This window comes from Candidozyma duobushaemuli (assembly GCF_002926085.2).
Source record: "Candidozyma duobushaemuli strain B09383 chromosome Unknown B_B09383, whole genome shotgun sequence".
In the NCBI taxonomy this organism is placed as follows: Eukaryota; Fungi; Ascomycota; class Pichiomycetes; order Serinales; family Metschnikowiaceae; genus Candidozyma; species Candidozyma duobushaemuli.
In genome coordinates, this window is record NW_020289895.1 from 3,191,420 (window position 1) to 3,212,745 (window position 21,326).

The 21,326-nt window shown below is 47.4% G+C and overlaps 9 protein-coding genes across 9 annotated transcripts; 7 read left to right on the forward strand and 2 right to left on the reverse strand. All coding sequences in view use genetic code 12, as the record gives it.

Annotated features, from left to right (window-relative positions):
* Nucleotides 1-1,865: 1,865 nt before the first annotated feature.
* PXA1 (ATP-binding cassette long-chain fatty acid transporter) lies at nt 1,866-4,298 on the forward strand (the record flags this gene model as incomplete). The annotated part of the gene is made up of 1 exon (XM_025481346.1): nt 1,866-4,298. One exon carries the CDS (start codon nt 1,866-1,868, stop codon nt 4,296-4,298), a length of 2,433 nt encoding a protein of 810 aa, XP_025335646.1.
* Nucleotides 4,299-4,478: 180 nt separating this feature from the next.
* On the forward strand, nt 4,479-5,678 carry NAP1 (histone chaperone; the record flags this gene model as incomplete). Its single annotated transcript, XM_025481347.1, has 1 exon — nt 4,479-5,678. The coding sequence occupies one exon, from the start codon at nt 4,479-4,481 to the stop codon at nt 5,676-5,678; it is 1,200 nt and encodes a 399-aa protein (XP_025335647.1).
* Nucleotides 5,679-6,629: 951 nt separating this feature from the next.
* Nucleotides 6,630-7,496, forward strand: CXQ87_002855 (uncharacterized protein; the record flags this gene model as incomplete). The annotated part of the gene is made up of 1 exon (XM_025481348.1): nt 6,630-7,496. One exon carries the CDS (start codon nt 6,630-6,632, stop codon nt 7,494-7,496), a length of 867 nt encoding a protein of 288 aa, XP_025335648.1.
* Nucleotides 7,497-8,133: 637 nt separating this feature from the next.
* Nucleotides 8,134-12,139, reverse strand: PAN3 (Pan3p; the record flags this gene model as incomplete). Its single annotated transcript, XM_025481349.1, has 2 exons — nt 8,134-8,890; nt 10,158-12,139. 2 exons carry the CDS (start codon nt 12,137-12,139, stop codon nt 8,134-8,136), a joined length of 2,739 nt encoding a protein of 912 aa, XP_025335649.1.
* A 334-nt stretch (nt 12,140-12,473) lies between these two features.
* On the forward strand, nt 12,474-14,681 carry CXQ87_002857 (uncharacterized protein; the record flags this gene model as incomplete). Its single annotated transcript, XM_025481350.1, has 3 exons — nt 12,474-12,510; nt 12,555-13,263; nt 13,778-14,681. 3 exons carry the CDS (start codon nt 12,474-12,476, stop codon nt 14,679-14,681), a joined length of 1,650 nt encoding a protein of 549 aa, XP_025335650.1.
* Nucleotides 14,682-15,246: 565 nt separating this feature from the next.
* Nucleotides 15,247-15,771, forward strand: ESS1 (peptidylprolyl isomerase; the record flags this gene model as incomplete). The annotated part of the gene is made up of 1 exon (XM_025481351.1): nt 15,247-15,771. One exon carries the CDS (start codon nt 15,247-15,249, stop codon nt 15,769-15,771), a length of 525 nt encoding a protein of 174 aa, XP_025335651.1.
* A 267-nt stretch (nt 15,772-16,038) lies between these two features.
* Nucleotides 16,039-16,464, forward strand: CXQ87_002859 (uncharacterized protein; the record flags this gene model as incomplete). The annotated part of the gene is made up of 1 exon (XM_025481352.1): nt 16,039-16,464. One exon carries the CDS (start codon nt 16,039-16,041, stop codon nt 16,462-16,464), a length of 426 nt encoding a protein of 141 aa, XP_025335652.1.
* A 1,375-nt stretch (nt 16,465-17,839) lies between these two features.
* APE2 (metallo-aminopeptidase) lies at nt 17,840-20,434 on the forward strand (the record flags this gene model as incomplete). Its single annotated transcript, XM_025481353.1, has 1 exon — nt 17,840-20,434. One exon carries the CDS (start codon nt 17,840-17,842, stop codon nt 20,432-20,434), a length of 2,595 nt encoding a protein of 864 aa, XP_025335653.1.
* Nucleotides 20,435-20,508: 74 nt separating this feature from the next.
* CXQ87_002861 (uncharacterized protein) lies at nt 20,509-21,264 on the reverse strand (the record flags this gene model as incomplete). The annotated part of the gene is made up of 1 exon (XM_025481354.1): nt 20,509-21,264. The coding sequence occupies one exon, from the start codon at nt 21,262-21,264 to the stop codon at nt 20,509-20,511; it is 756 nt and encodes a 251-aa protein (XP_025335654.1).
* Nucleotides 21,265-21,326: the final 62 nt, after the last annotated feature.

Here is a 21,326-nt window from a genome sequence, read left to right on the forward strand (position 1 = left end):
CGTCTTGTTTAAGCTTTGGCCCGCCTTTGTTACTTTTTTCGAGGGATTGTCGCGGCTGTAAGTGAAGGATCGCCTTGCTGGAACTCTCACTCGTAAATGCCATTCTTTGCGGAAATAGGATTCCCGTGAGAAGTTTGGCCGACTTCTTGTTCGGTTTGATCTTGGCCTTTGCGGCCCGATTCGCAGAGATGGAATCCTCAACTTTTCAAATTCCTCATGGCACCGGGCCACCACGACTTCTGGGCCCGCCTTACCAGCGGTCACTTTTTTTTTTTTATTTTTTTGCTTCTCTTCTCGCACCGAAAACTGACGCTGTACGTACTGGCGCTATCTCCAGTGTAAGAGCGTCTAATTCATCGCTTGCTAACGGCGCTGGCGGCGGTTGTGGGCCAATCACAAGTTTCTGCACCATCGCTTATCTTGCGATAAGGTGCGACTGAAATCCGCCATAAGCCTTGAGCGTTGAAATGGCCGTTTTGAGACAGAGATCCAAAGAGCTCAGATTTAGTGCAACGAACGAGATCGTGCACTACTGATGATGGTCTTGTAGCGTTGGTTTTGCTGGATGAGCAGCAGGATGGGTGTAGGTGGGTTTGCCGAGGAAGCAGAGATAAAGAGGTTGCGTTTGCGTTCTGCAAGATAAGATAGTGGAAGATAATGGTGTGTCGAGAAAATCGACAATCCAGGTTTTTCCGAATGCCAAGAGCGCATTGGATCGTTTGGAGGTATGGTTTGTGAATGGCGCTTTGGCTGTTTTGCACCCAATGCGGTAGAGCACGCTGCGCTTAGGAGGATGAGAGTTGGCCAAGGTGATGGTGGAATTGTTGGTGGACAGGTGACTGAAATTCGGCTGTTTGGAATATGATTGACTCCTATGGCGACGCAATTTGATTTAGTGATGAGTTGAAGAGGTTCAGAGAGATAATTCCAGAAACGCTATTTTCGACTTTGAGTGCCCCGATTTGGTTGGGTGTCCCAATTCAGTGGAATAAGATTCCAGGCAATGAAAGGGTGAAAAGTTATAGACAAGGAACTATGGCAAGCGACAAACGCCCAATATCTGATACTACTTGCTTTGAGACCGGGTTGGCAGGAACAAAGTTGGGTTAGCTCTTCAAGCGACTTTACCAATGCAGCTTATACGAGATCCGGGCAAAAGAAAGTTTGTGGAAATTGTCTATGCCTTCCACTCAATATACCTGACTCGTCGCCTACCCTCTTGCCTGGTGGAAAGCCTACAAGATCCAATGAGATCAGAAACTAAAGGACAAAAAAGGCACAAATTAATCACCAAATCAGATTCTTCACCTCAACTCCCAGGCTCTTGTCGTGCTGGTCCCCTCCCGTAAAATTCTTAAACCAGAACCACCGGGGTCCACTTCTCATTGGCTGGCTGCCTGGACCGTTGACTAACTAGTCGCCATTGTTTCAGTGCCCATTGTCCTTCGTGTTTAAGATCCAACTCCTCGTTTAACGCCAAATCTGGCCTGACCGTAATACAATTTGTATTTGACAAAAAAATTCAATTTCCAGACTTTACTTTTTGCACCCAGTGCTGCTCCGTCCGGCCGTTAAGTGGGAGCCGCAAGGACCCTTTTTCGCAGCCGTACGCAAGAAGCCACGCAACACGGCCACAAATCAGACCATTGGTCAACATATAAAAACAATGAATAAAAAGTAAACTAAACCAGCCAATTCCATTGGAAACATTGCAAAAAAACAAGGGCTTGGACTCCCCACGTGACTACCCCAGTCGTGCCCAGGCTTGCACACACCACCCCTCCTACCCTCGGCATCTGTACTGTGGGGAGACTTTTGCTTGGTACACCGTTTGAAACAACCACTGTTTTTTCAAGGTTGTCGCCATGGTTCACATATCTCGTCTTTCTAGTTACAACCGGGAGGACGTGCGCAAGTTCCTCCTTATACTAAAGGAGTTTGTGCTAGTCTATAAGGACAATAAGGTCACCATCAACTACCAGAGCAGACCTGTTGTTCTTTTCTTTGGCACGCTCATTGCTACGTTTGGCGTGGGGGCTTTCTTTACCATCAAGTCGTTGATCTTGAGGTATAATGAGTACGCTTACAAGAGATCTCAGAATAGACCCCGCTTGATCCGCCAGCTGTCCACGATTTTGAAGAATGGCGCCAGAGAGATCTTTGTACCCAAGGGTAAGAACTCCTCCACCAGAATCATCATTCCCAAGCCCAGTTTGGACAGATACGCCGCTGACAAGTATCTTTACAAGAATTTCTACATTGATCAGCGTTTGAAACAGCAGAATAACATCTTCAACCTGAAATTCTTGAACCAGATCATCATCATCTGGCGTATCCTCATCCCACGGTTCTACTCAAAGAACACTTATTTATTGCTCTCTCAGTGCTTCTTCTTGGTCTTGCGTACGTGGTTGTCCTTGATCATTGCCAAGTTGGACGGTCAGATCGTCAAGAACTTGATTTCCGCCAACGGCAAGAAGTTTGTGCGTGACTTGATCTACTGGATCTTGATCGCCTTCCCAGCGTCCTACACAAATGCCGCCATCAAATACTTGACCAACCGCTTGTCGTTGAGTTTCAGAACAAACTTGATCAGATACATCCACGACATGTACTTGGACAAGGTCATGACCTACTACAAGATCTCGCTTAGTCAAAGCGATCTCGAAAACATCGACCAGTACATCACGAACGATATCTCCAAGTTCTGTGACTCCATCTGTGGCTTGTTTTCCAGCATGGGTAAGCCCCTCATTGACTTGTTTTTCTTCTCGGTCTACTTGAGAGACAACTTGGGAACCGGTGCTATTGTTGGTATCTTCGCCAACTACTTTGCCACGGCATTCCTCTTGAAACAGTATACCCCATCGTTCGGTAAGTTATCTGCCCAGAGAACCCATTTGGAGGGTCGTTACTACAACGAGCACTTGAACCTTATCACCAACTCGGAAGAGATTGGTTTCTACAAGGGTTCTATCATCGAGAAGGCCAAGTTGAAGGAAACCTTCGAAGGTTTGATGGGCCATGTCTCCAAGGAAATCAACATCTCCTTCTGGTATTCCATCCTTGAAGACTATGTCTTGAAGTACACTTGGTCTGCTTGGGGTTACGTCTTTGCAGGTTTGCCAGTCTTTTTGGAGGACTTGTGGCCAAAGGCACAGCAGCATGTTGATGAGGGCGAATCCGCTCCCGCTCCAGCAAGCAAGAGCAAGGTTGATGACAAGGGTAACATGAGACAGTTCATCATCAACAAGAGATTGATGTTGTCGTTGGCTGATGCCGGCTCGAGATTGATGTACTCTCTTAAGGATATTTCTGAGCTCACAGGTTACACCGACAGAGTTTTCAAGTTGCTTACCGAGTTGCACAAGGCTCACTCCCCTAAGTTCGACTTTGGCTCCAGATATGGCATTGCTGACATCCACGGTACTATTCAACACAACTACAGCGGTGGTGTTCGTTTTGAGCACTTCCCTGTTATCATTCCTGGAAGTAACGGTAGCGAGGGTACCAAGCTTATTGACAACCTTAACGTTCACATCCTGGCGCACAAGAACCTTTTGGTTTTGGGCTCTAACGGTTGCGGTAAGACCTCTATCGCCCGTATTATGGCTGGCTTGTGGCCATTGTACTACGGTTTGATGTCTAAACCTAGCGACGATGAGATTTTCTACTTGCCTCAAAAGTCTTACTTCACCAACGGCAATTTGAGAGACCAAATTATATACCCATCTTCTTATGACGATATGCTCGAAATGGGCTACAATGATGACCATTTGTACCACATTTTGCGTGAAGTTAAGTTGGACTACTTGTTGACAAGAGAGGGCAACTTCAACGTGAAGAAGGACTGGAAGGATGTCTTCAGTGGTGGCGAGAAGCAGAGAATGAGCATTGCTCGTGTGTTGTTCAAGAACCCCAAGTTCGTGGTTTTGGATGAGTCCACCAATGCTGTTTCGACTGATGTTGAGGACTACTTGTTTGAATTGTTGCAGAGAAAGAAGATAACGTTCATTACCCTCTCCCACAGACCGCTCTTAATGAAGTACCATGATTTCATCTTGGAAATCAAGAACGAGAAGGGTGAGCCAGACAAGTGGATCTTCCACGACTTGACCTCTGAGGAGAACTTGAAGACTATCGATAATGAGATCAAAGATATCGAATCTAAATTGGACCAGGTCGAGGAGTGGGAAAAGAGAAAGGCCGATATCGAGAAGTACTTGGACGGTAAGTACGACGATATCGAGGAGGAAGCTAGCACAGCAATGACGGCATCTGCGTCATTTGAGATTTAGAATCCATGAATTTTTACGGTTATACGCAGAAACCGGTGCCGATGGGACGCGTAGTTTAACGAGGTAGCAGGGCGGTTGTGGACACGTGACCGGTGCGCCATTCATCAATTTCTTTAATTTTGGCGATCTGGGACCAACATCTAATCTCTTCCTACCCAATCGCCACCAAAACATCAAAGAATGTCGGGTATCAGAAAACAGGGTGATATCTCCAAAGCACCAACCCCGCAGAATACTCCATCGAGCGTGGCTAACTCATATTTGAAGCAGCAGCCACCATCCGTCTCTACCATTAGCGAAGAGGATGAGAACAACTTGAGCAAACAATTAGCTAACAACCCTGCACTTTTGCTGATGATCCAGGGCAAGCTCGGCTCGCTTGTGGGTCAGCAGAGTGGGTACATTGAAGGATTGCCTGCTGTTGTTAAGAAGCGTGTCATGGGCTTGAAGGCTGTCCAGCTGCAGCAAATGAAGTTGGAGGCCGAGTTCCAGAGAGACTTGTTAGAGTTGGAGAAGAAATACTTCAAGAAGTACGAGCCATTGTACGAGAGAAGAAAGGACATCATCAACGGTGTCCAGGAACCCACTGCCGATGAGGTTGAGGTGGGTGAGTCCTTGGAGGAGAAGGAAGAGGATGAGGAGGAGGAAGAAGAGGAGGAGGATGCCGAAGACGATACCAAGGGTATTCCAAACTTCTGGTTGACGGCTTTGGAGAACTTGACCACCGTCAGCGAGACTATCACCGAGAGAGACAGCGAAGTCTTGCTGCACTTGAAGGACATCCGTATGGAGTACTTGGAGACGCCCGGCTTTGAGTTGATCTTTGAGTTTGACCAGAACTCTTTCTTTAGCAACCAGGTGTTGACAAAGACCTATCATTACCAGGCTGAATTGGGTTACTCTGGTGACTTTGTGTATGACCACGCCGACGGCTGTGAGATCAACTGGAAGTCCAAGGAGAACAATGTGACAATCAACATTGAGAGAAGAAAGCAGCGTAACAAGAACACCAAGCAGACGAGAACCATTGAGAAGTTGACGCCCACAGAGTCGTTTTTCAACTTCTTTGACCCACCTAAGCCACCAAAGGCCGAAGAGCTGGATGAGGAAGAAGAGGAGGACGAGGAGCAGGAGGCTGACTTGGAGGCGCGTCTCGAGTTGGACTATCAATTAGGTGAGGAAATCAAGGACCGTTTGATTCCTCGTGCGGTGGACTGGTTCACAGGCGACGCTGTTGACTATGGATTCCCTGAAGATCTTGAAGACGGCGAGGAAGATGAGGATGAGTTTGACAGCGAGGTTGACAGCGATGAGGATGAGGAGGAGGGCATTGACGAGACTGGCCCCAAGGAGAACCCACCAGAGTGCAAACAGCAGTAAAGAAGAAGGTGAAGCAGAAGAAGAGCTATGGCGATGTGGCATGGTTCCGAGCCAAGCACTGAGGGTCTGTGGTACATGGACAATGCATGTTTACGAAAAAGTTAGCGAATTATCACGTTCGCAACCAGCGAGGTGGTCCCAGTGTCCGAGAGGATCTAGCGTCAGACCGATGCATCGGTCCTCGGCAGGCGATCATCAGGCCATGTGGCGCACAGGTTGCCACATACCAGGACAAGGAAAAGCCGAATCGCCATCTCGTAGATAATCCGATTTACAGTAAAATAATATTCGGGAGTCGGGCGACTGAGCCGTTTCAGCATGTCCAAGGAGGCTCCCTTGTCGCTAGTGTGATGACTATATTTTTGGACACGGTTATGAAAGATGCCGCCAGGCATATGGAAGTCCACTGCTTAGTTTAGAATACATCTCGCTTTGTTTTTTCTCACCTGAAAATGTCAGCGCCCCATGCATTTTTGTTCCATCTATATGCGGAGCTTCTCGGGAGATTTTGCAACCATTACGCCGCGCCTGCCCGAGGGTTCATCGGTAAGATCTTCCGTAAAAAGTTGTCACAGCAGCGATTTGAGCCAATAAAAAACCGATTGCCCGATGTTTTAAGATTCTTCAAGCGCGTTTCTGTGTATTTAGTTTTTTTAAAAAAGCGTCCCTTTAAAGCTTGTTTCGGCACAGCACGGTGAGCGAAAAAAGAGCAACTTTCACATGCTCGCCATCGCAAGGCGCGCCATCTCTGCCTTTATCTGTATGGACTGCAGATAGACCTTTCGGGGTCGCATGGTCGCTGCATGTCCTTTTTGGCAAGGGTACAGATAGACTCTCCAGGGGAAAAAATAAATGTGGAACGGGCCAAGGCCCACTATATAAGGTCGCATCCCCAGCCACGTTTGTGAAATTTTCCACACCACATTTTTCCCATCTTTTCTATTTATTAGCATGTCGAAAGCCTTCACCTCAAAGACCAAGGCTCACTTGGAGTCCTACTCCGTTGTCAAGAAGTTGCATAGCTACCTTTTGAGCTTTCAGCTTGTTCAGGCCGTCACCACCTACGTGATTGCCTTGAGCAACTACTTCAACGACCAGGTTATCTCCCGTTTCCCCTTTGTTGTGCGTCAATTGAGCTTCGCTGACGAAACCCTTGATGGTGTCGTTTTGGGCAACTTTGATAAGGCATTGGCTGTGGCTTCCCAGAAGGCCAAGCAGGGCGAGGACTTGGCCATCTCTTACAAGAAGAAGGGTGAGGACACTCTTTCTGCCTACAAGAAGAAGGGTGAGGACACTCTTTCTGCCTACAAGAAGAAGGGTGAGAACGCTGTTGGCGTGTACCTCAAGCCTGTGAATGACTACGCTTCCTCTACTGTGGACAAGGTGTTGCCCAAGGTGAAGAACGCCACTAAGAAGGCCGAGAAGAAGGAGAAGCAGGCTGAAAACGAAATTTCCAAGTCCATTGAGATTGTCAACGATACCTACTCCCGCTCCAAGGACTTGTTGTCCACCAAGTCCCTGGACATCTCCAACACCGTGCTCAGCACCTACAACAAGGAGTTCGACTCGTCCAAGGAGAAGAACTACTACGTGAAGGTTGCCTCGGCTTCAGTCACCACTGGCGTCAAGTTGTTGAAGAGCGTGAACTCCGACTACATCCAGCCATTAAAGTCCACTACCCAGAGCTACGTGACCGATGTTGCGCTGCAGACCCAAAAGAGGGCTGACGATGTCGTGAGCAACGGTGTTGCCGAGGTCAAGAAGACTATTAACGGTACCGCCGAGCAGACTAACATTGCTGTGCCCACCTCTGCCTAAGCCAGGTGCTTAATCCTACCTGCGCACTCATTGCAGGTGGCTCTTGCTGCCTTGTTTGTTTTCGAATCTCGCCGGTGGCCGGCTCATTCGGTATTGTTTAGTACTGGTAGGTTGAATGTATAAATCAGTACAATAATTCTCATTACAATAATTTTCAAAGCCCGTAGTGCGCTGGCCGAGGTCGGGATGCTAAGCATCTTCAATTCCACTAACACAATGGTCTGCTCCCGCCTTGAGGGAACAATGCTACTTGTTAGCCGCAGCCATGGGGCGCTTATCTGTGCTTGTTTTGTGTTCGTTTCGGACAAAAATCTTGACTTACTTTGTATCAGGTTGTTGTTCCTGTCCAGGCTATTCTGTTGCTTCTTTAGTTCGCCCCCATTGAACACAAGCACAGCTTGTTTTGTTGTTATCAAGACCTGCGGAAAGGCTTGCTTGCTAAACTTAGCCGAGCCACAGGGTTCTATTATCCCTCAGGCAAGGAAAACAAAAAAAAAGAAAAATTATTACAGAGGTGCGTGCGCTGATGAAAAATCCCTCGATTACGTCAGTGGAGCCCATTCCAGGGTCTGACCAATTCTATATACTCGAAAGCTTATCTCGCGATGCAGCTTGACATATTTTCATGTGAAGACGCTTAGGGGCAGACTCTTTTTGAAGAAGGGGCAGCGTCATCCAAGGTACGCTTGCCAAAGAGCGAATTAGGCTTGACATCGCTGGTGACAACTTTAGTGCCCATCTGACCAGCATAATAGTGTTTAAAATTCACACTCACTTTTCCAAGGCGGCGCTCGTCCATTTTGTGTAAGAACAGGGTCCAACGGAAAAGCTTCTTCTGACAGTCGGCTTCGCTACACCAATTAAGCATTCCCAGATGCACATGGTGCATCAGAATAAAGTCGTAGCCAAAAATCAAAAGCACATTGCACCAGTTCTCGTACTTAGCCCCGTTTATGTAAAGGTCGTAGTTGAGAAGCTGGAGACACTGTGTTTCCGTTTGACGCAATTTCTGGAGATTCAAGCTCGAGTCGTCCGTTCCTTTGCACCCACAGATCTTGAGCCACAGTTTGAAAGAGTAGTTGTGGTCCTGGTTGAACTTGGACAGAAGGATAATCAAAGCCAAGAACAACTTCTTGGGGCAATTGGGCAACTCCTCAGGCTTCTTGTTGATGAGCTTGTACATGTAAAAGCAGCAAATCTGCAAAGTCTGAGTCAGAGCCTTGGATCTCCTCAAGATCTCAATGATGAAAAATCTGAGCTTGACGTCATCCACCTGGACCGCAGAGGCCGGGTAGAGCATCTTCATCAAGTTAACAGCGCAGTTCGTAAGAATGAGGTTGAACTGCGACTTGTTGAGGTGGTCATTGTAATATTTGGAGTTGTTGGGAGCAAAGCTCTCCGATGGAGGGGTGGAGGGGGTTTCACGCTTAGCGTATGGGGAGACAGAACTCTCCGGGGTCGCTCTCGATGATAACATTTCGTACTTCTTTCCTGCAACGACAGCGTCTATTGCAAGGAAATGATAATCTTAACCATCTTGAGCGTGCAGTAAATGAAAATAAAATGTAAATGTGGAAAATAAAGTCAAAAATCTATGCCTGTTTGCAACTTGCCATGCAACCTATACCGTAAACCAACCTGTCAGTGACCAGCAGCTGAACTAACCGATATCTAAACCAAAATGCGTAATTCGTGAGACAGCTATTCTATGAAACAAAAAGCTGCTGTGTTTTTCTTGAAAAATAAAAAAAGGATAATAAAAAGATGTTGTTTTCTTGGGGAGCTGTTGTGTTTTGGATTGTGTCTTGTGTTGAGCCGTGAAACCCGTATCGATTGAAGCTGTGGCACCGAGCGGTTTATATAGTGGGATGCGCGGAAGATTACTCACAGAGTTAGTCATGGTCACGTGCGGCGCAGTCACTGCGAGACTGGGGTGACTGAATCGTAGGTTACATTTTTCCATGCTTATCAGGGTCGAGTGGGCGCTTCCAGCGGTGTTCCGTGCGTCGGACCGGGCCGTTTTCGGTATGACTCAGAAACCACAAAAGTTCTTTGGAATCAATGAAAGAGGATTTTGTAGATGAATTTGGATGTAAATTCTGCCTCTTTTACTTAGGGGTTTTTGGTGTCCCGGCATCGGCGTTTTGCCTGGAATTGGTGAATTTCTTTTGCCAGATCGCTATGACTGATTGCGAGTTGCAGCCGTGGAACCGGTGTGGCACCACCTTGGCAAACTACCTTGTCATCAGTCAGGCGTGATTTCATCAAAATAGGAATATTTCGTAATGTGACGCTTTTTTGCCTATGAGTCAAAATATGTCATTTTTTGGTCCACATGGCTTTTGTGATGCTCAGATAGTCAGTACGCATCAAAGGCAATCTAGACACCGAATGTGCTCTACATCGAAAGTAATTCAGAAATCAATCATGTGGAAGTGGCTCAAGGATGAAAACTTACCTTAATTTGGCCATATCTGTCCATGAAATGGGCTTTGGAAGCTTCTTTACAGTTACCCCTATTTCAACGACCTAGGCCAATCTACACTAGATAGCTTATTTCTTTATTCGTGTTATGTTAGTATTTTTTTTTTTTTTGTTGTTGTTGTTTTTTTCTTTTTTATCTTTTCTGTTTTTCGCCGGTTCTCGCCTCTAGCGGAAAACCCTCTGAACGTCAGCTCTATAATGTTCTTCACCTCCTTATAACTCACTATAATACAGCTGTCTTCCTCGGCAGATATGAGCAAGATCTTCTCATCAACTCCAGCATCTAGCTTGTTCAAGTTGACAAGTATCCTAGAAAGATCCACCACGGGTTTGCCAAACTCGTCGTAGGAGTTGAACACAAACTGGTGGAAGAGTTTTATAACGTAAAAACTGCCATTGTCGGCCTTGTCCTTCTCTGGTAGGTTCACCAACAAGTCAAGCTTGGCCATCAAACGGAAAAGACGGCCGTTCTCGATCTCGGAGGTGAGTTGGCTCTCCATGTAGTCGGACAGATCCTCGAAGCCGCTGAGTACCCTGAGCGACCGAAGCGCAAGGTGCTTCCTGAAGAAGTCTTTCAAGGACACCTCGCCAAGCTTGGAGAAGGCCTTAAGCGTTTCAATAAGCTCCTCACTATAAGTCACTGTAGATAAACTCGACAACTTCGAAACAACTGTATCGTAATCATCCTGGCGCCAACTCTGAGGAACAGTGGTCTTTACTAGCTCAAGTATAGTCTGTTTGAAGAGTTCATAATCCTTCTGCTGAGCCTGCTCGAATGCAATCTCTTCTTCGTTGTTTAAAACGTCATCTATACCAACAGCTGCAAGCCTTATTCTGCCTTTGTTGGTGACCAAAATCTTCGATAATGACAAGGACGACCCTGCCGTTAATGTATGAGTGTGGATGTGAATGAGTGCGTTGGTGATTTGGGTGAAGTATGACCAGAGGATGTCTTCTGTGATGGGTTCTAGTTTGCTTCCGAGTTTCCTGGTGATATGTTGTTCCTGTAAAGTGTTGGCGAGCGGGAAATAATCGTAAACCACGCTCAAAACGGGCTCATAAGTGCCGAAAGCAACCGTAGTGAAGGCGTCAAGCACACGAGCCACATTTGGGTTCTTGATCTTTTTCCATTTCACAAAGGGACGGAGGTCGATTTCCTGCGAGAACTGTGCCTTGCTATTGAAGTCTATGCGGCGTATAGCATACGGGAGACCGTTCACGTTGGATGTTGCTTTATAGACATAGCTTGGCAAGTCGTAAATCTTGGAAGGTTGGGTGAAAGTTACGTCCATTGGCACCAACGAGTGGTACTCGCCAACGTGGTCTGGTAATGTCAGCAGAGGAAGGGTCTGTAATGTGGCTTCGTTCTTCTTCATGAGCTCTTCTCGCAAGTTGTTGGGAATAAACATGTCATTAACATTAGTTTGGTGGTCGTTCAAGGACATCGCCAACCGAGGTGGTGGCGCTGGGGCGTACAAGTGGTTGTTTAGGGTGTAGGTCGATGATGACTGGCCGCCTGAAAACATAAAGTCAGAAGCCTGGCTCGAGCCCATGCTGCCCAATCCTCCAAGAGGAGGTGGTGTGGGACCTGCGAGATACGGATTCTGCTGGGTTTGCAGCTGTTGCTGCCCAGATATTCCAGAGCCTCCCAACATCGACAGCTGTGCGTGGATCAGTGGTGAAAACACCAGTTGCAGCGTGTCGCTTCCCAACGCTGAATTATTGAAATGGTTCGAGCTTTCATACGATGGGGTGAAAGAAGGGGTGGAGGCATTGAACTTCTTTGTTTGCGTCGGAGTGGAAACCGTGTCTTCTTTTTCGAGACTAGCAGGCACAAACAGCGGAAGGTCTTTCAATTTGGGCGACAACGACGAGAACTTATTGGTGATGCTCTGCACCGACGGCTGGAATGAAGGTGTGCTGGCGTTGAACTTCTTCTTGGAGGTAGATTCCCCAGCAGCTCCGTTGTTCCGAGCCATACTTTGAGATTCGGCGCTATTAAGCTTTGAGGACGACGCCTTTGGTGTCAAAGTCTTCAGAGAGCCCAGAGTGGAGTTGTCGTGGCTAAACACACAACCTTTCTTCTCGTATTTGCAAAACCCGTAGATGGTAACGTTCTTACAAGGGATTTCCTTGGCTGAGTCCGGGTTAATGTTCATACTGTACCAGGCCTGAGTTTGCTCTCACTTGAAGCTGAGCGGCGGTAGTGCACTGATAGAGCCGGCCTGGATTGTAGAAGCCTTAGGGACTGGTGATTGTGTTTTTGGTTGGTGCGATATATGTTGATGTGGGGGTCACGAATGATGTGATGAACAGGGTGTGGACAAAGTAGAAGGGGGTTTGAATTATACAAATTGACCCAATTTTCACGATTATTTAGTCACATTTATTTGAAAAGTCCCCACTGGCAACAAAAACGGAAAGTCCTGCTCCCAATCACGTGCACCGCCTGGCAATACTTAGTATTCGCTTTATTACTCTTCAGTACCAGCCATGACCCAAACTATGATTTTGACCGGTGCCTCTAGAGGTATGTGTTTAAGCTGAAATTTTAAAGTATCCCGCTAACAACAGGTATTGGTGCTGCTGTAGCAGAAATCTACCTTGCCAAATCGCCTTCCCACAACCTTGTAGCAATCGCCAGATCCGAGCTGGCTTTGAATGCTTTGAAGGAGAAGTATGGCGATAGAGTCAAGACGGTTGCAGGCGACATTACTGACGAAAAAATTGTTCTGGAAGCTGTCGAAAAAGCCCTCGAATTTGGCTCAATTGACTCGGTTGTCGCTAATGCCGGTGTGCTTGATCCAGTCGACACTGTGGCCAAGGCTGACATTGCCAAGTGGAAGAATTTGTTCGATATCAACTTCTTTTCGGTGGTTGACCTTGCCACTAAAACATTGCCTCACCTTAAGAAGTCAAACGGCCGTTTTGTCGCCGTGCTGTCTGGAGCTCTGACCAGTTCCTACTACGGCTGGGGCGCCTACGGTGCTTCCAAATCTGCCTTGAACCATCTCATTCAAACCTTGGTTGCTGAGGACAAGGAGGTCAATGCTATCTCGATTGCCCCAGGTGTGGTGGATACCAACATGCAAGAGGACATTCGTAACAAGTTCGGAGCCAACATGACGCCTGAGAGCTTGCAAAAGTTCATTGATTTGCATAAGAACAAGGGATTGTTGCCTGCCGAGGTGCCTGCCAGTTTGCTCGTTAACTTGGCTGTCAAGGGTTGGGGTCTGGACCTCAACGGTGGTTACTACAGAATCGGCCAGGATGCTCTCAAGGAGTTTCTGTGAATAGACGAATAGATGACCGGTGATAGCTCAAGTGTCGGGTGATTTTGGAGAATTGGCTCGGATAATTGTAGATGTAATGTCTTTTGGTGTAAAAGGACTGCTAGCCTTCAAATCAAGTTCTACTTTGTTGACGACAATTGCAGGTGTTCTTGGGCTTTTGGTGAAAAGAATCGCAAGTGCCTTCAAAAAGCTCGACAATATATATGTATCTGCACTTACTCTACACAAGGCTGTTGAAAACCTAGATACAGATATAGAAGCTTATCTTGCAGCACACTCCAGAGTCGACCGAACCGCCATCTATGCATACCTCAATCACCAAACGAAAGCATCCCCAATCGTTCAGAAACAAGTATCCGTAAATTCGATCATTCAGATCAAAAAATCTTACCTCCCCTCTTCACAGTTGATCAGATCCTACTCTTTTCGCAGCCAAAGCTGCCGAGTACGTCGGTAATACACGACTATCTCGCGCCAAAACACCTATCTTCTCAAAACCTGGAGAACTTTTTTCACCGATGTTCACCAGATCGCTCAGAACCGCCAGTCTAAAGGCCCCAGAGGTCAGCTATTGAAGGCTCCTATTGGTCTTAGAGCCTACTCCAAATTCCCCAGCTCAGATAAAAAAAAGAGCGAGGATAAGTCCAACCAGAACTCCAATGATCAGAAGAACTCCAAGGAACAGAAGAAGTCTCCATTTTCCAAGGGCTACGTTCTTGGTGCTCTAGGCATTCTTGCTGTTGGCTCTACCGTCTTGGCTTCTGTTTACACCAAGCACGAACCTAAACTGGCCCCAGAGCCCAAGAAAGGTCCAGCTTTCAGCGACAAAGACGTGTCTGTGGTTTTCGTTCTAGGAGGTCCTGGTTCTGGAAAAGGTACTCAGTGTGGCAAGCTTGTCAACGAGAAAGGTTTCGTGCACTTGTCTGCTGGAGATCTCTTGAGAGCTGAGCAGGTCAGAGAGGGTTCTCTGGATGGAGCCTTGATCGCTCAGTGCATCAAAGAAGGCACGATTGTGCCTCAGGAGGTGACCGTTCGTTTGTTGAGAAACGCTGTTGCTGACAACGTGGCCAAGGGCAAGAACAAGTTCTTGGTGGACGGTTTCCCAAGAAAGATGGACCAGGCCTTGACCTTTGAGGACGAAATCGTCAAGTCTGCGTTCACCCTTTTCTTCGAGTGTCCTGAGCAGGTTATGCTTGACAGACTCTTGGAGAGAGGCAAGACCTCCGGCAGAGCCGATGACAACATCGAGAGTATCAAGAAGAGATTCAGAACCTTTATCGAGACATCCATGCCTGTGGTCGACTACTTCGACAAGCAGGGCAAGGTCGTGAAGCTTCGCTGTGACGAGCCCGTGGACACTGTCGGTAACAGAGTCAAGGAGGCGCTTGTCAAGAGAGGCATCAACTAGCATTATTAGAGGGAGAGATTCCCATTTACAGATTAAAAGACATGTCAGATAGGACGTCAAGGTTGGCGTTTAATATTATAATGTGAATTTCGTTGAGGATGCGGTGATACACATGTAGAGAGGGTTAAGGTTCGTAGGGATTGATATGATTGAGAATGTCTACGCTTGAGGTCGATTGTGAAGCAACAGGAACACATATCAAAGCACGCCGCTCCCATCAAAAGTCTTTTATTTTAATAGAAGAGATAGAAGTAGGCTTTTAAAGATTCAAGGGAATAAAACTTGCTTTGAATTTTACGCTAAAGTTGTTCAATGTGGTGAAATTGTTGAAATGGCTGCGAAATATAGACGAAGTGAAAGGACCAAAAAAAAAGAATAAACGTCTGTCGGAACGGAAATGGCTTAAAAACACTCATTCATCAATATATTTCTATTCATCTCCTTCTTCCTTTTTTGACCGACGAGGGAATGAAAGACTACGACTCATCCATCTATTGTGCCTGTCCGGTGTAGAATATTCATCATAACTCACACTCTACAACTCTTCTTCTTCATCAACACCACAATGGAAACAGGATTGCCCCCAAGTTGGTCCATCAAAGTGTCAAAAACTCACAACGAGCCTTACTTCCTCAACCAGGCTACACAGGAGTCTTCGTGGGAGGCCCCATATGGCACCGATAATAGCAAGCTTGATGAGTACATCAAGAAGTTCAAGGCCAACGGCAACAAGCCGCTCGTGAACGGTGACGGTAAGGTTAGAGCAGCTCATTTGCTTGTAAAAAATAACACGTCCAGAAAGCCAAAGTCTTGGAAGAGTCCTGATGGCATCGATATCTCCAGAGACCAGGCGATTGCCATCATGAGAGGTCACCAGAAGAGAATTCTTAATGGGGAGATCAAATTATCTGAGTTGGCTCAGACGGAGAGTGATTGTTCGTCCCATGCTAACGGTGGTGATCTTGGTTTCTTTGGAAGAGGCCAGATGCAACCAGCATTCGAGCAGGCCGCTTTCGCCCTCAATGTAGGCGAATTCAGTGACATAATCGAGACCGACAGCGGAATTCACATCCTTCAGAGAACTGGTTAAACCGTAACTGTGAATTGCGTTCCGTCGGAGATGGCCTGACCGAGGACGTGGACTCAAAAGCACTCGCGAAGAACCACGGTTTCATCGTAGTTGAGTCATATATCTCGACATAATTCCAAAATCTTTGCAAATCCAAATCTCCTTGGCCCTGTTGCCCGGTGGCACGTGAGAAACGGTGATGAGACCCCAGACTGGTGGGAGTACATGAAGGCCCGCCACACATAAGCACATAATATACTCGAACATCAACACCACTTTTGTAAAAAAATGTCCGCCTCCGTACCCGAATGGCTTGAAAAGTACCCAGATCCTAAAAATGAACCATCTCGCACATCCAGAGAGGAGGTTTTCAAACTTCTCCAGGATGGAGAGGAGACCTTGATTCTTGATTTGAGAAACGACAGAGAACCAGGCTACATTACACGGTCTCTCCACGTGCCTGCCACAGATATTGGTGGCTATGAAGAAATCAAGGAGAAGGTCTTGTTGCCCGTTGCCCAGCAATTCCCCAAAACGAGGCTCGTTGTGGTCCACTGTAACAGTTCTGGCAGAAGAGCCAGTAAGGTGGGCGGCTGGCTCGAGGATTACTCGAGAGAGCACAATACGCGTGTGAAGGTGACGATTTTGCACGAGGGTATCAAGGGCTGGCTTGCTGCTGGTGAACCTTATGATTCGATTGTGACCAAGGTGTAGTTACGGCGTTAATTGAATGCAATTGTACTGATTAATTTGACAAGGATTTGTAGGAATTGTGCGTGAGAAGCATAGACCGGGGTAGGTGTGGTCAATGGCACTGTTGTTGTAGAAGAAGGGCAGTACAGGTGAATGGGTGGTCTGGGTGAGATGTGCTGAAAGCGACGACCCAGGCATTGATTGTTGAAACCCCCCAAATTGACACGAAGAAAATGTGTACTTTCAATTGAGGGACTACGTTTTCATTTCAAGATGGTATTACAGCTCCTTGAATGGCATCGATCTGGGATTTTTGCAGATTCCCAAAGTCGCTGTCAGAACAATATACCTCTTTTTCTCAGACCAACGGTCCAGCATTTTGCAACCATTTTAAAGAAGAGAGTTGAAAAGCTGAAGTCTATTCATTTTTAGGGAACCAAAACTGAGACAGACTTTGCCCTCAATTTAACTCATCAACAGCCTACCAATGCCAATTGGCATCCTCTTTGCCCTATACTCTTCCTCTATCAATACGTGAACAATTACCAAAAGATTTTCTTCCCTCCAATAATCCAAACTCACACCTAAACCAACAACTCCACAGCACGTTTCCCACGTTTACATCCCATTTTGGTCTGTCCAATAAATATCCCAGTGGCTTGCCTCCAAGCCTATATACCCACAATGATCCCAGGCGATGCACTTCAGCCATGCCTATTGTATATGCAGCCGTAGTCCTCAGGATTTCGGACTTGCTCCAAGCCGAGGCCACGACGGCCAAGACTGGATCTAGATCAAAATGGAAAGCCTAAAGTTCTAGAATGCCTAAACCATTTTAAAAATTCCCCTCATGTTTATTAAAAAAATCAAATTGGACTTTGGGGACGGCCGCTTGGGCACAGGCTGGAAAACTAAAATAGCTTGACAGCGCCGCGCAGCCGTCCGACTTTAGTGCCGTTCAGCGCCGTCTGGGTACACAAAACGGCAATTCATCCAAGCGAAAACCGCCGTTGAAAAAGCCGACGAGCGTGCCACGCCGTTGAAATCGAAGTCAAACAAAAAATATCAAATTTCTACAAGCATAGTCTTCAAGCCAATTCATGTAGCTCCCCTCTGGCCTGCCTGAAATACTCAACTGGGCAGGGTCCCATCGGCCCACGCGAAAAAGTGAATCTTCCAAACCAGCCGGTTCTTCATGAAGTTCCTCCAATTGGCACCCCGGGGCCTACAAATTTCCAAAACACTCTCGGGCCTCGCCACCGCCACGGCCTCCAAAACGGCTTTTGCTCCTTTTCTCAACCGCCTTGCCACTGGACCATATGGCTCTCGCATTTCGGTACGGCACATCCTGGCCCCACAAATAGTGAGCCTCCGGTCCTGCTCAACTCGAAACAACATGTGTTCTTCTACGCCCCAGAGAGAAGTTTTGCCCACGAACGTCAAGCCTTTGCGCTACGACTTGACTCTCGAGCCGCTCTTTGACTCCTTCACTTTCAATGGTGAATTGACCATCGACTTGGAGGTCAGGGACAAGTCAGACTCCGTCACCGTCAACCTGTTGGAGATTGAGGTCCAGCACGCCGACGTCGACGGCGAGAAAGTCAAGGATGTGACTTTCGACGAAGACAAACAGACGGTTACTTTTGCCTTGGCCAAATCCTTGGAGGCCGGCTCCACCGCCGCTTTGAACATCAAGTTCACCGGTATCTTGAACGACAAGATGGCTGGTTTCTACAGATCGTCGTACACCGACGCCGACGGCAAGACCAGGTACTTGGCCACCACGCAGATGGAGCCCACCGACTGTAGGAGAGCGTTCCCCTCCTTTGACGAGCCAGCGTTGAAGGCCAAGTTCGACATCTCCTTGATCTCGGCCAAGGAGTTGGTCCACTTGTCCAACATGGACATCAAGGAGGAGGTTGCTTTGGGCGACAAGAAAAAGACCGTCTTCAACACCACCCCATTGATGTCCACCTACTTGGTGGCCTTCATCGTCGGTGACTTGAAGTATGTGGAGAACAAGGACTACGAGAAGCCGATCAAGGTCTGGGCCACTCCCGGCCTGGAGCACTTGGGTCAGTACTCTGCCGACATTGCCGCCAAAACTTTGGCTTTCTTCGACAAGAAGTTCGACATTCCATACCCATTGCCCAAGTTGGACATGGTCGCCATCCATGATTTCAGTGCCGGTGCCATGGAGAACTTCGGTCTTATCACCTACAGAACCGTCGACTTGCTCTTGGACCCAAAGAACACCAACGTCAACACCATGCAGAGAGTCACCGAGGTGGTGATGCACGAGTTGGCTCACCAGTGGTTCGGTAACTTGGTCACCATGGACTTCTGGGATGGCTTGTGGCTCAACGAGGGTTTCGCTACTTGGATGTCGTGGTACGCCTGTGACTCTTTGTACCCTGACTGGAAGGTTTGGGAGTCTTACGTCGCTGACTCTCTTCAGCACGCCTTGACCTTGGACGCCTTGAGATCTTCTCACCCAATTGAGGTGCCAGTCAAGAGAGCCGACGAGATCAACCAGATCTTCGACGCCATCTCCTACTCCAAGGGCTCCTCCTTGTTGAAGATGATCTCCCGCTGGTTGGGTGAAGAGACCTTCGTCAAAGGTGTGTCCAACTACTTGAAGAAGCACAAGTGGGGCAACACCAAGACTACTGACTTGTGGGAGGCCTTGAGCGAGGCCAGTGGTAAGGACGTTGTCAAGGTCATGGATATCTGGACCAAGAACGTTGGTTTCCCAATTGTCCATGTTGAAGAGACTGGCAAGGGCGAGCTTTCGCTCACACAGAACAGATTCCTTGCTACTGCTGATGTCAAGCCTGAAGAGGACAAGGTCTTGTACCCAGTGTTCTTGGGCTTGAAGACTTCTGAGGGTACCGACGAGGCTGCTGTCTTGGAGACCAGAAACAAGACCATCACCCTCAACACTTCTGACGACTTCTTCAAGGTCAATGGTGATCAATCAGGTATTTACCGTACCGCTTACTCACCTGAGCGTTGGACCAAGTTGGGTAACGCTGGTGTTGCCGGTAAGTTGACTGTGGAGGACCGTATTGGTTTGGTTGCCGATGCTTCCTCCTTGGCCTCCTCTGGCTTCATCAGCACCACTGCTCTTTTGGACTTGGTCAAGTCCTGGTCCAACGAGGCTAACTACGTGGTCTGGGACCAGATTTTGACTTCCACCTCGCAAGTCAGAGGTGCCATGATCTTTGAGGATGAGTCTGTCAAGGAAGCCCTCAACCTTTTCGTTGCTGACTTGATCTCGAAGAAGCTTAAGGAGGTCGGCTATGAGTTCTCTGACTCCGACTCCTTCGCTGACCAGCAGTTGAAGTCCTCTTTGTTCGGTGCCGCTGCTGCAACCGGTCACAAGGAGGTCGTTGACTACGCTGTGGATTCTTTCAAGAAGTTTGTTGCCGGTGACAAGAAGGCCATCAACCCTAACTTGAGGAGCTCCATCTTCAACGTCAACGCCAAGCTCGGTGACGAGAAGGTGTTCGACCAGCTCTACTCCATCTACACCAACCCACTGTCTGTCGAGGAGAAGATCGCTGCCTTGAGATCTTTTGGTAGATTTGAGGACGATGCTGTTCTCGACAAGGTGGCTGGTTTGTTGATGAAGACTGACATTGTCAAGGCCCAGGATATCTACATCCCAATGCAGGGAATGAGAGCCCACAGAAAGGGTATCGAGCGCTTGTGGAAATGGCTCACCGAGAACTGGGATGCTATCTACAAGTTGTTGCCTCCAGGTCTCTCCATGTTGGGCTCTGTTGTGACCCTTGCCTCCTCTGGTTTCACAAAGCAGGAGCAGAAGCAGCAGGTTGAACAATTCTTCAAGGACAAGAACACCAAGGGTTTCGACCAGAGTGTTGCCCAGACTCTTGATATCATCACTGCCAAGTCTAACTGGTCTACGCGTGACGGTGATGTGATTGCCCAGTGGCTCAAGAAGAACGACTACTCTTCTAAGCTCTGAGCTTCTACAGACAAGCATTGACAGAGAAGCACTAATCCAAGACAGTAATATCAAAGCATCTAATATCTATACCGTTATTTAAGCTCTATGGTTCTGCGTAGAAACGCTAAATGAAAATCTCTTGATGCCTCAATTCCCTCTTCCAATGGAGATTCTTCATTGTTGGCGGTAATTGTCAAATCGGGCTGTCCAAATCTGTGGAAGCCGCAATATTTTTCATAGTAAGGAACTAAGTCGTGATCCCGAATCACCACGGCATGGAGGTGAACCGTAGATACATTTGAAGAGTCGAAGTAGCGCGTATCGACATCTTTGAATGTATTTTGAATGACGAATTCGAGAAGTTTGGGTGCAATTCCCAGAAGGAACGACGTGAAGGCAGTCATTTCGTATTCTACCGTTGTCTCCTTGTCCGAACCATTGTAAGTTTTGAATCCCACAGTTGATAAAACTCTATTTTTCACTTCATCGTCAAGTACAAATTTTGAATCAACCAAATGAATGTTGATGTTGTTACTCGTGAGGTTTCCGAAGTAGCTTCCATACTGCAGCGAGAGAAAAGGGTTCTCCGAAAAAGATCTTGGTTCAAACTTCAGGAATCCCTCCTTCGATCCAAGCAACAACGTTAAAAAGACATCCTTATCCTCGGAATATTGTAAGTCACCAGGCAAGTTTTGGGGATTCTTGATCCGGCTGGTCTTGATAATACCATACTTGTTCTTAGGCTTATCATACGCGATGTTGATAATTTCCGCTAAGGTGTCGAACTTACCCGAGAAGACGTCTTCAAAAAACCAGCTTTTGGGGAGAACTATTACGTCGTACCCCATGAATAGGAAAAGATGCTATATGATGCTAAATAATGATGGCGTATATCGCTTAATTTGCTGCG